General features: G+C 43.0%; 1 protein-coding gene across 1 annotated transcript in view; it reads right to left on the reverse strand.

Moving 5' to 3' along the window:
- AMPH (amphiphysin) overlaps window positions 1-10983 on the reverse strand; it is a 200285-nt gene extending 189302 nt beyond the window's left edge. The window contains exon 1 of the mRNA XM_007110538.3: window positions 10915-10983. Within this exon, the coding sequence (XP_007110600.1) occupies window positions 10915-10983 (69 nt within the window). The remainder of the gene's footprint in view (window positions 1-10914) is intronic.
- Between the last annotated feature and the right edge of the window lie 1541 nt (window positions 10984-12524).

Raw genomic sequence — 12524 nt, forward strand, 5'->3', positions numbered from 1 at the left:
GGACCGGGGCACGAACCCGTGTCCCCTGCATCGGCAGGCGGACTCTCAACCACTGCGCCACCAGGGATGCCCAGAAGAGATCATTTATAAAGCCAACGCCAACAGTCGATTCTCGTTATCTATTGTATATTCTACAGCTTTTTTTTTTCACAGCTCTTATTTTTATCTTATTTTGTTGAATAAGGGCAAAGAGTCTGATGTTTAGAATGCTTACTGACTCCTAAAATCCCCACGCTCTTACCCTGCTCCCCTTGCCTGGACAGCTACAACTCATCCTTAGGATCTTAGCTTAAAATCTACCTGCTTCAGATAGATAGGTATATGCAATCCTCTCACTCTAGGTGAGTTCCCTGGTTACCTTTACAAATGATTTTTTTCTCCTCACAGAATTTTTAATTATGATTTTTCATTAATAACTATTTAGTTATTAGTATATTCAAAGATTTATCTCTCTACCACCTCCTGCTGGTCTTTGTTGAATGCTATATTACAAGCGCCTAGCAAGTGCCTTTTGGGCCTTAGACTCTTTTTTTTAAAAAATTTTTATTGGAGTCTAGTTGATTCACAATGTTGTGTTAGTTTCAGGCGTACAGCAAAGTGAATCAATGATACATATACATATACCCACTCTTTTTTTAGATTGTTTTCCCATAGGTCATTACAGAGTGTTGAGTAGAGTTCCCTGGGCTATAGAGTAGGTCCTTATTAGTTATCTATTTTATATATAATAATGTGTATATGTCAATCCCAATCTCCCAATTTATCTCCCCCCCCCCGTAACCATAAGTTTGTTTCCTACATCTGTGACTCTATTTGTTTTGTAAATAAGTTCATTTGTACCATATTTTTACATTCCACATATAAGTGATATAATATGGTATTTGTCTTTCTCTGACTTACTTCACTCAGTATGACAAGCTCTAGGTCCATCCATGTTGCTGCAAATGGCATTATTTCATTTTTTTATGGCTGAGTAATATTCCATTGAATATAGGTACATCTTCTGTATCTATTCCTCTGTTAATGGACATTTAGGTTGGTTCCATGTCCTGGCTATTGTAAATAGTGCTGCAATGAACGTTGGGTGCATGTGTCTTTTAGATTCTTAATAAATGATTCTAAATGAATAACTGAATTTTATCAGGTTGATTTCACAATCGAATATATTAATTAGAATATGTAAATTTAGCATCCTTTTACTCAACAAGTGTCAGGTGCCGTAACAAAAGTGCATTTATTCATAGGTCCATTTGTATTTTATTAAATCAGTATAGGCACTTTAAGATAGAAAAAAATGTATATATATGTGTGTGTGTGTACATATATATATGTACACACACACACACATATATTTTTTTTTCAGGGTCTTCCCACTTATGAACTAAACTTTCAACTAAAGAACTATATGAGAATAAGATGAAAATGACCAAAATCATGGTTTTCTGATTTTCGTCCATCTAAGTAGCTTCAGGGTAATCAAAATTTATATAAGTATATTATGCATAGCAAATATTTCAAAACTAAGATCTTTTTCATGGCTTTATCCAACATTATTCCTAGTAAGAGATTTACTCAATATATATTCAGGAAATATATCTACTTAAGCACTACACTTAAATTTAGACTTACTTTGAATCAGTAAGAATGAAGTTTCAGCTTCACTTATTAAAAGTTGGCCTGTGGATGTGTTCTCAGGAAAACGTGATTATTCTCATGTTAATTTTGCACAATGCTGTGTATGTAGTCTTATGTTCATCAGTGAATTCCTCAAACTCTGTGATGATGGCAGCTTCATTATGTAAATGTTAGCCATTATAGAGAATATCTGGAAAATTATCTGCAACATAAGAAATCTTTACATCTGTTATCCCTTCATACAAGCCCACAGGCTCATTTATTTCCTCGGGAGTTCTACTCAGACAGCCCCTAATTTAAGTGGCTAGAAAAATAAAAAATTGTGTTTGAAGAGTCAAGTGGAAATTCCCAGACCTTAAAAAGTCAGAACATTTTTTTAAATACTCTTTGCCTTCTCGACTCATCCCCTCACAAAGTGCTTCACAACATTTTTTTGAAACTTAATCACACACACAGACACACACACACACACACACACACACACACACACACACACACACCCTTAAATGGACCGATGGCCCAAAAGAAAGTCAGCTTACAGGAAAGGATGCTGGAGGTCCTCTAAGGTAGTATTCCCAAACTGCAGGCTGGAAATCAATTTGGTATGTCGCCTTAGCATGTTATTAAAAACAGAACAGAGTGGAGTGGCATAGAATGGAATGGATAATCAGTATTTGCTGATATTGAATTTCCTAATTTAGAAACCGTGGCATGATGGGAAATCTTGGAGCGAGAAGCTGTGTGTATATGTGAAAGTATATTTGGATATAATAAGCCCACTGATAAAGAGCTCACATATTTGGAGCTCAGGCATGCTGTGACACAGTGGCCATAGTTGAGTATAATCCCAGAGAGAAAGGCTTCCTGGCCCTGCCCTCACTGTGAGAACCATCAGTGGAGCCACCATGTTCCTGACACACTGCCGTGCTCACCCTGGGGGACAAGAGTGACATCTGAATGCTGGACTCCCTTTTAGAACCCTTTTCCAGAAGGCCATAGTAAAAACCACAGACTTCTTTAGAGAAGGGACCCTCCCCATAGGATTTCTGAACTTATCACAAGACAGGGACCCCAGGGAGGAGTAAGAGATTCTCATGATACACTGGATGTGATGCTGAAACCATTTAATTAGATGGGACCTAATGGGACCTAGTTTTATACCTCTAGTAAAGTGGACCATATTATTTACACAAGTATTTCAGGTATTTTAAGTTGTATCGGTCCATAGACAAGCTGACTTTTAAAGTATGGTTTATGGAACACACACACACACAATATGCTATGTTGTAAAGGATAATGATAACTCTTACTAATATTAAAATCTCAATCCCTACAGTTCTAATTCCCTATTCCTGGAGAAAGAAGGATGCATGGGTATATGCATGTTTATGTGTAAAAGAAAAATGAAGAAAGAAACCTTACTGTCAAGAATATCCTCAGAATTATTTTTAGTTTTGTCAGTTCCTAATACAGCCAGAGAAAATTATCTTAGTAGATGAGAAGGTATAAGCTTGTACAACGTAGAAATGGACAACAACAAAGTCTTCTGATGATCTTAAAAGGGGAAACCCTGGATGTGTCTCAGAGACTCAGTCTCCAAAGTGTCCTCAAAGGTAAACATGGTCATACAAGCTACTCTTCCACAGACAAGGCACTGGGATCCATGGAAAGTGTCTCCTGGTCAGAGCAGGGTATTCCTTCTCCCATTCAATCTGCATAAATAAATAAACACAGGCACATACACATCAGCACATGCACACACAAACACCATCCACATGTCTCCCTTTGAGAACAACCAAGATGTGGGCACCAGCAAGGCAACAATTTTTTTTTTTAAAAACCCACAAATGTCACACAATTAGGCATGGAAGGAAACTACACTCTTTTTCTTGCCATATCACACAATCAGCATGGGGTTGAACCACAGGACTTTACCAATATTTGACTGTTTGACTTACAAAAATAACAATTTAGTACAGTTCAACCAAATATTGATGGAGTTCCCACCATCCTCAGAACTCATAAGGTTAATTTTATTTGATATACTACCTCCACAAAATGACAATTCAAATGACAGGGATAGTGACACCTTTATGATAATTTCACAAAAGTCAGAGAGAAAGAATAATGTGGAAGGATGCTTTCAGACAATGTGTTTGCAGGACTGGGAAGTAAACTAGCAAGAACATACAAAGTCAAATAATACATCATCATCGAGTACATACAAGGACATTTGATCCTTGTCCTCAAGCACCTACAATTTACTTGGGAAGTTATAATGCAAGAAAAAAAATCACACCTATTATTTTACAATAATTACTCAGGGCAGATAAACTGGCACAAAGAATATCAAACAGTGCATGTCTTTAGAGTTTAAATAGCATAACTCTCTTATTAAAACAAAAAAAGAAAATCTAATGCTGAAAAAGGCTAGTATTATACCAAAGTCTTCCCTGCTCACTAGTCACATTAAAAAAGTTTAAATCTTAAAAAAATGTTTAGGGGGCTTCCCTGGTGGCGCAGTGGTTGAGAGTCCGCCTGCCGATGCAGGGGACACGGGTTCGTGCCCCGGTCCGGGAAGATCCCACATGCCGCGGAGCGGCTGGGCCCGTGAGCCATGGCCGCTGAGCCTGCGCATCCGGAGCCTGCGCTCCGCAACGGGAGGAGCCTGTGCTCCGCAACGGGAGAGGCCACAGCAGTGAGAGGCCCGCGTACCGCAAAAAAAAAAAAAAAAAAAAAAAAAAAATGTTTAAAGTGCGCCACCAATTTAAATATTGCATAGAGGTCAAGGAGGGTTAAGACCAAATAAATGTCACTGGATTTCACAAATGAATAAAGATGGGCAAAAAAATCCCAAAGCGATTAAATATTTAAGTAAAAAAGGCCTCTGGATAAACAGGCAGACTGTATGTGTTTATATCTGTGTCCTCCCAAAACCCAACAAAAAACAACAGCAAAGGAATAAAACGGTATGAACATACATGGATAAAAAGAAGAGAGGCACTACTAGTGGATGAGTTCAATACATTTTACAGAAGCAGAAAAGTAGATAAAAGAATGGAAACAACTCAGCAGAATAGAGAAAGCTACTTTTTTAAAGTGCCTGTACAGGCAACCAATGAAAAAGCAGCCAATTCTCACTGCACAGTCACACACACAAACACTCCAGCTTCAAACCTGGTTCTACCAACTACTACAGAAAGTGAGGATAAAGAACAACAATGACAATGGGGGACAGTCATTAGATGTGCCTTCAAGTCCCTTCCTCAACCCCAACATTGGCAAGGAAAGACCCAGGATGACAGCTATGTAGCAGGCCTAGAAAAAAAAATCAGCCCAGATTACAGCAAAAGGGCAGAGGCTCCAAACAGAGCGGAGTTGTGGGTGGTGTCACTCACTGGAGAATATAACTGCATTACCCGATATATCGAACCTTTGATAATGATATTGACAGGCATTTGACAGAGCTGATGAAGCAAGAACAAACAATTCTAAATAGTTCATAAAAAAATAAGCAAACAGAAATAAAGGCTATTATTAACTCTAGGGTAACAAAAAGCTGTATGGAAAACCTAATCTTCAGATAAGACTTCATTAAAATTTTAAACACACACAAAGGGCACCATTGAGAAAGTAAAAAGGCAAGCCACCTTCTTGGAGAAAATATTTGCAAATTGTCTATCTGACAAAGGATTCATATCCTGAATATATAAAGAACTACATACCAAAAAGAAAACAAGCAACCCAAATAAAACACATAGGCAAAAAAACTTTAACAGTCACTTTGCAAAAACGATACCAAAATAACCAACAAGCGTTACACAAGAAAAGATGTTCATCAGGGAAATGATGGTAAAGGAATTAAAAAGGTATGAACACAAACAAGACAAAGAACAGAAGAGACATGAGGGATGACAGATATCTGGTTTATAATAGAAATGTTCTATAACTTGATCTGGGTGGTAGCTATATGGAAATCCATATACATAAAAATCCACCGAGCTGAATATTAAGATTTGTATACTTTAGTCAACAAACACTATACTTTTTCTGATGTTATCAAGTAAGCTTTTTAAAAATTTTTTTATATTGGAGTATTGTTGATTAACAATGTTGTGTTAGTTTCAGGTGTACAGCAAAGTTATTCCACATACCAAAAAGAAAACAAGCAACCCAAATAAAACACATAGGCAAAAAAACTTTAACAGTCACTTTGCAAAAACGATACCAAAATAACCAACAAGCGTTACACAAGAAAAGATGTTCATCAGGGAAATGATGGTAAAGGAATTAAAAAGGTATGAACACAAACAAGACAAAGAACAGAAGAGACATGAGGGATGACAGATATCTGGTTTATAATAGAAATGTTCTATAACTTGATCTGGGTGGTAGCTATATGGAAATCCATATACATAAAAATCCACCGAGCTGAATATTAAGATTTGTATACTTTAGTCAACAAACATTATACTTTTTCTGATGTTATCAAGTAAGCTTTTTAAAAATTTTTTTATATTGGAGTATTGTTGATTAACAATGTTGTGTTAGTTTCAGGTGTACAGCAAAGTTATTCCAATATACATATTCATGTATCTATTCTTTTTCTATACTTTAATTTTTTCAAAATATAATCCTCAGCAATCAACAATTTTTGCTCTATTATTAGGGGATATGGAAGTAGAAGGATGAATGTAAGAGAGCTAAATCTTTACCGGTCTTCACCAAATAAGAAAGGATAGATCCTTTCCTATCTTAAGCTTACTTGTGATTAGTAATAGCTGCCTCTGGGGAAACAAGACTGGCGGTTGAGGAAAGGAGAGACAGGGGACTGCTATTTTTCATAATAAGCCTTTTACTAATATTTGATTTCGTTAAACTGTGCATATATTAACGTGATGGGAAATTTTTAAGTGAATATTAAGTTATAAGCTATTAGCTATGTGATTTTTTTTTTTTTTTTTTTTGCGGTACGCGGGCCTCTCACCGCTGTGGCCTCTCCCGTGGCAGAGCACAGGCTCCGGACGCGCAGGCTCAGCGGCCATGGCTCACGGGCCCAGTTGCTCCGCGGCATGTGGGATCCTCCCGGACCGGGGCACGAACCCGTGTCCCCTGCATCGGCAGGCAGACTCTCTACCACTGCGCCACCAGGGAAGCCCAGCTATGTGATTATTTACACAACAACTGGGCAGAGAAGGCCTTTGAAGTGCACCGCAGTGGACACCTTTCATTTTGCCAGCGCAGTGCCCATTCCCTTTTCTGTGCTCTGATTCTCCCTCCTCCACCAGCAGTACAGATGGTCTAGGGGAAATTTCTCCACCCCAGCTTCCGTAGTAGCCTGTGACTCAGGCCAATCCAACCCATGGCCCTGGCCCTTGGCCAGAGATATATTTTCTTTTCCAGGGATAGGCACAAGCCGAAATTTGGGCCGATGAGGGCTATACTGAGGAGTTCTCTGTAAATGTGGCCTAGCCTAGAGGGGCTGGCAGCCATCTTGCCACCAGAAGAGAAGAACGTGCCCAAAAATGGGGCCGACAGGATGGACAGCAGAGATGAGAGATGAGGAAAAGACACCTGAGCCCTGATGCCTGTGGTTGAGCCCCGGTTCCATGCAGGTCTGAAGCCTGTCTTCCCCTGCCGTTTTCATAATTATAAGAGGCAGTACCGTGTAAGGAGGAAGTACTGGACTGCGTGGCTTCAAACTTCAGCTTTACTGCATACTGTGTGACCTTGGGCCTGTCACTTGACCTCTTCCCAATCTATAAAATAGGAATAGTAATGGTACCAACCTCACAGAATCAAATGAGGTAACATTTGCACATATGTGCATATATTTTATATATATATATTATATGTTCATAGCTTAATACAAACATAAATTTATTAAAATCTCATTTAAATTTATGTGTGCAAGAGCGATATTTTTACTTTTAATTAAATCCTCTTCTTTCCTTAAGCCAATATGAATTGAGTTTTCTGATACTTACAAGTGGCAGGATCCTAATTCAACAGCCAAAAGAGAAACCATGCAAAATCAATCGAGAGATTTAAGCAAATATATAAAACATACACATAATAGAAACATAAATGTGCTCTATAACAGGAAAAAAAAATCCTCAAAAATTAAAAAGTAAATAGAAAATGAAGAAATAATGTTTGGATTGATAAAGTTTCTGCCCTTACAAATAACAAGATGGAGATGGTACACAAAATGGACACAAATATAAACACACAATTCACAAATGAAACAAAACAAGAACGCAAGAAACTAATGTTTGGGTTTTAAAAATCAAACATGAAATAAACAGGAACTAATTTTTTCCGATGTTAAATCTAAAGAGTGCTTTAAATTTTATTATCTGGTGTTGGCAAATGTCCCATGGACAGCTAGTGAGAATGTAAAACGACACCACCTTTCTGAAAGGCAATCTAGCTATAATAAAAAGAAGCACACTTTTGACACCATAATCTTCTTCTAGGAATTCATCTAAGGAGATACTTAAGAGTGTGTAGGAACGTTTTCCCTATAAGTTTTCTCACTGATTGTATTTATATTCGAAAACACTGGAAACTGAGCGTCCAAAAACAGGGGATCCATTAAAACTCATACATTCCAATACTGTTCAGTCACTTATAATAGTGATGGAAGATATGTTTGAAGAAATGTTCATGATTATTAAATGAAATAAGTTACAAAACCATACAGGATGTGCCTGTTTTAGTTGTATATACACATATGTAAGGAAACAAATGTACTGGGATACATATCAAATGACTGTGAAATCTCTGGGTGGTAGAATTTATGTGTCCTAATTTGTTGGTGGGTTTTTTTTTTCCCCTTATGTATGTGTTTCATTCTTTCTCCAATGAACCTTTACAGACTTTCAATAAGAAAAAATGTACCTTAAATTCATAGAAAGCCATAAATTACCTCAGTGTAGTTTGAGTCATGCATTTGGAGCCAAAATGCATGCAGGCTGTTAGGTGGAGTACAGGTGATAGAAAAGTCGAGGGAGTGGACACTCTTTTGAGAAAATGTGGTGGTAGCAACAAGGAGCAAAGGATCTCAAACACATACGTAGCATATCACCATTGCAATGGGGCATCTGGATAAGAGGAGGAGACCGAAGATGCGAAAAGAAGGAATCACTGGGGGAGATGTCTTATGAAGCCCAAAGAGCAACACATTGCTTTCCATTGTCCCGCGGCTTCTGTTTGGGCTCGACTGGGCTGCCTTATCTGGATTCCCACACGCCCTTTTCCCATGCCTGCATGGGCTCAGAACTTACCCAGGGGCAGAACTCATACTCTCAGCCTCTTGGTGTCTTAACCACCTAAGCTAAGTACAACAGGCAGTTTTCATCCGCAGCTCTCCCCAGGGAAGAAAGTAGGACACTTGAAGCCCTGCTCAAGGTTCCCCTAGGCCACCTTGATTAACCACCAACCACAACTGCAATCATAACACACACCATTATGAAAAAGTGAGTTTTCAACAATTCATAAGGGTCTGAATGCTCTCTAAGTCAGACTACATTTTCTTTTCAGTTATTTCTGGCATATTAACAGCTGGTGACCTAGATTAAGAAATAATTTAATATGTCAAAAGGCAGACTGTATCAATAAATTCCCTCACAGATGGGAAGTGGATTCAATGAAAAGCTTCAGACCTAAAATTCAAGTACTTACTTGGAAGGAGGGAGAGGGTGGGGAGGAATACCTACCAGTGGGTAAAATGAAGAATGGAAAAATGATGACAAAACCTGGCCAGGATCCAGCAGATCATGGCTACTTTCTGCACAAGTAACCAGGGACTGGAAAGGGGCAGGAAGCCTTGTTAATTCAGCTGCTAAAGGAGCGGCAGGAGGAGAATCACAGTTCAGGATGAGCTTGGGTAGATATTAAAAGAAATACAATCCTCTTACTGCATTGAGAGCATGCATGTGTGAAGGGAGGGACGAGAGGCAGCCACCCAGCCTCTGGGCATGCGGACAGGCAAAGGAATCAGTGCCCCCTTCAGCTGAGTTCATGCGGGTCAATGGGAACTGGGGGGGCGTCCTGAGCCTAAGTCTGAAAAGGGAAATTCACCGTCATAGTGGGCAACGCGGCAAATCTGACTTCCAGTAAAACAGGAAACCGCTAAACATCCAGAATCCCTGGGATGGAAAATACTTCCACGTGAAAGAGAACACAGTTCAAGTGACACAGACCGCGGGGCTTGTTAGCCGGTGTCCATTTTCAAGTACAATGCTTCATCTACAATATGAATGTCCTTTGCCGGGGACACAAATGAAGACCTCAGTGCTGGCAAGGTCTTGACGACAAGCAGTGGGTAGGGAAGCCAGGCAAGCCCAGTGCCTGCTACGGTACCTCTCCAACTGCTCGGGGCTGGGCTTGATTTGGACATGGCGTTCATTTGTGCCCACCTCTCGGGGAGAAAAATAAATTACTGTGACCAATCTTGAGGCGCTTGTGAAACACCAGGGAACCCAACCCGTGCAACATGGATTTTTTTTTTCCATGCAATAAAACGCCCTCCTCTGTGCAAAAATATGCAGAGAACTCTTAGGTTCAGGTCATATTTATTTTTGACCTTCCAGAAAAGGACGCTGGCGTCAAAAGGGATACACATTCAGAGAGACTCCTCAAAAAGAAAAAAAAGGAAGAAAAAAACAAAGAAAGAAGTGTGTATCTAGATCTCGGTTTTGAACTTCAGGATTCACTCCACAGTACTGTATTAAAGCCCTTGGCTCTTCGCGATCGGCCTTCTTAATCCAAACAGATTTCTTCGGAGGTAGCTTCTGTGCTAAATCGCTCGTTCCTGCTGCACCCAAGTAGCCAGGAAATCCCGCCGGAGGAAGGACAGCGCCGCATTCTCCCGCCGGGACCTGCGAGCCGCGTCCCCACCAGCCGCCTGCGGGCGCGCGGCCAGCGGGCGCCGGGAGGAAGACGCGCTCAGCTCCGGGAGCCGCGGGCGACCCGCCGCACCTGCCACAGCTCGTGCCGGGCGCCGGCCCAGGAGGGCGGGGAGCGCGGGGAGCGGCGAGGCAGCCCGGAGACCCGGGCCAACCCCGCGCCTCCCGGGACAGGGGCTACGCGTCCCCGGCGCTCCCGCCTTCCCGCCGGCTCCCCGCAGCGCCGGGTGCCGCCTTGCTGCAGTGGCTGCGGCGGAGGGCAGAGCGTCCCCGCGACCCCGGCCCGGCCTCCTGCGCTCCCCCCAACACCACCCTCGCCCCGGCCGGCTCGGCCCTGCCCGCCGCGTCCCCGCCACCCGCTTCTGACCTTTTCCTGCGCGCGGTTGAGTCGCTTCTGGACGTTCTTGGCGAAGATGCCCGTCTTGATGTCGGCCATGGCTGCGGGTCCGCGGAGGCTGCGAGGAGCGGAGCGAGCGGCGAGGAGGAGCGGGAGAGGAGGAGGAGGAGGAGGAGCGGGAGGAGGAGGAGGAGCGGGAGAGGCGGCGAGGAGCCACCGAGCGCCAGGAGGGGTGAGGGAGGGGCGCGGCGGCGGGGACCCTCTTAAAGCGACAGAGCGGAGGCGGGACGCGCTGGGCCGGGCGGTGACAAGGGTGGCGAGCTAAAGGGAGAGAAGAAGCCAAAAGTCGAAATGCCCAGAGAACGCCCGCAGTGATGGAAGAGGAGGTCTGGTGGAGAAAGGGAAGGGAGCCGAGCAGCAGCCGCAGGGCCCGCAGCAGCTCCGGGGTTCTCTGAAGGCGGAGTTTGTGGTGGGGGAGGGTGAGAGGGGCCCCAATTCTCTCCAGCAAAAAAAAAAAAAAAAAAGGCGGTGTGGGCGGGGGAGTTGGAGAAGAGGGAAGGAGAACCCCGGGAAGGTGCGAGTGGAGCAGCTCCGAAATGGAGGGGGTTGGGCTGTGCTCCCTGGAGGACCCGCTCGACGACCCCAGGGAGAGAATGCACCCCTTGATTATCTGTGTGTTCAAGAACACACCCTCGGGAGGCTCGCAGCCCAACGAGGGAACCCGACTGGGAAACCGAGTCAAGGCAGAGGTTGGAGCTGCAGCAGAGACACAGGTAGAAAGGAGGGAGGCACCAATGGTGACACTTGTGTAAACTTCCACACAAGACTTGGGGCGCGGGCGGGAGGTTCCTTGCTGAGAAGGGTCCGCTCCTTTAAGGCAGGTGCTGTGCTTTGGTGATCTCTGTAATCCCTGACCTGAACATAGGCACTCACTTTCCAAGAACCATTGCATGAAAGAGGCAGGTCCTTTACTGCCTCGCACCAGCAGTGTAAGACCCGGGCCTCCTAGCCTGTTGCTTCTTACCCACCTTCTGGTAACCTTAATAGGGATGCACCATCCTCAGTACACTTTGCAGAAGCAAGAGTAATAGAGATAAACTTGTCCTATACCTACCCAGAGCTCTTGAAGCCTCTGACCGAAGGTCAAACTGTTCATATTGGGTTCTCTCTGAGAATGTGAGAAGGGTAAGGTAGGTGGCCCAGCAAACAGGTCAGAAGTGAGTCAGGCACCTGGGAATCCTGTGAGTCCCGGAGAGCATCTCACGCCACTTATGGAGTAGACTGTCACGTGGGCAGCTCCCATGCTCTGCCGCTTGGTATCCACTCCTAGTATAGTCCCCTCACCTTGATTCTAAAAGACTTGTGACTGCCTTTTACCAATAAGATATGGCGGAAGTACACCGTGCCAATTCCAGACCAACGCCTTGAGAAGCCAGGCAGGTTCCGCACTCTGAGTAGCAAGACCTGTTCTTCCTGTGCTACCGTGTAGAGTTTCAGCTACCCTGCTGTAAAAAGCCCCTTGGAGAGGCCACATGGTAAAGGAAGAAGCCCTCAGGTTACTTGGACAGGGAGAGCAAAACCCAGATGTCCCTGCATCCCAGCTGAGACCATCCTCCACGAAACACACTGGCCGAATACAG

This window comes from Physeter macrocephalus, chromosome 5 (assembly GCF_002837175.3).
Source record: "Physeter macrocephalus isolate SW-GA chromosome 5, ASM283717v5, whole genome shotgun sequence".
In the NCBI taxonomy this organism is placed as follows: domain Eukaryota; kingdom Metazoa; phylum Chordata; class Mammalia; order Artiodactyla; family Physeteridae; genus Physeter; species Physeter macrocephalus.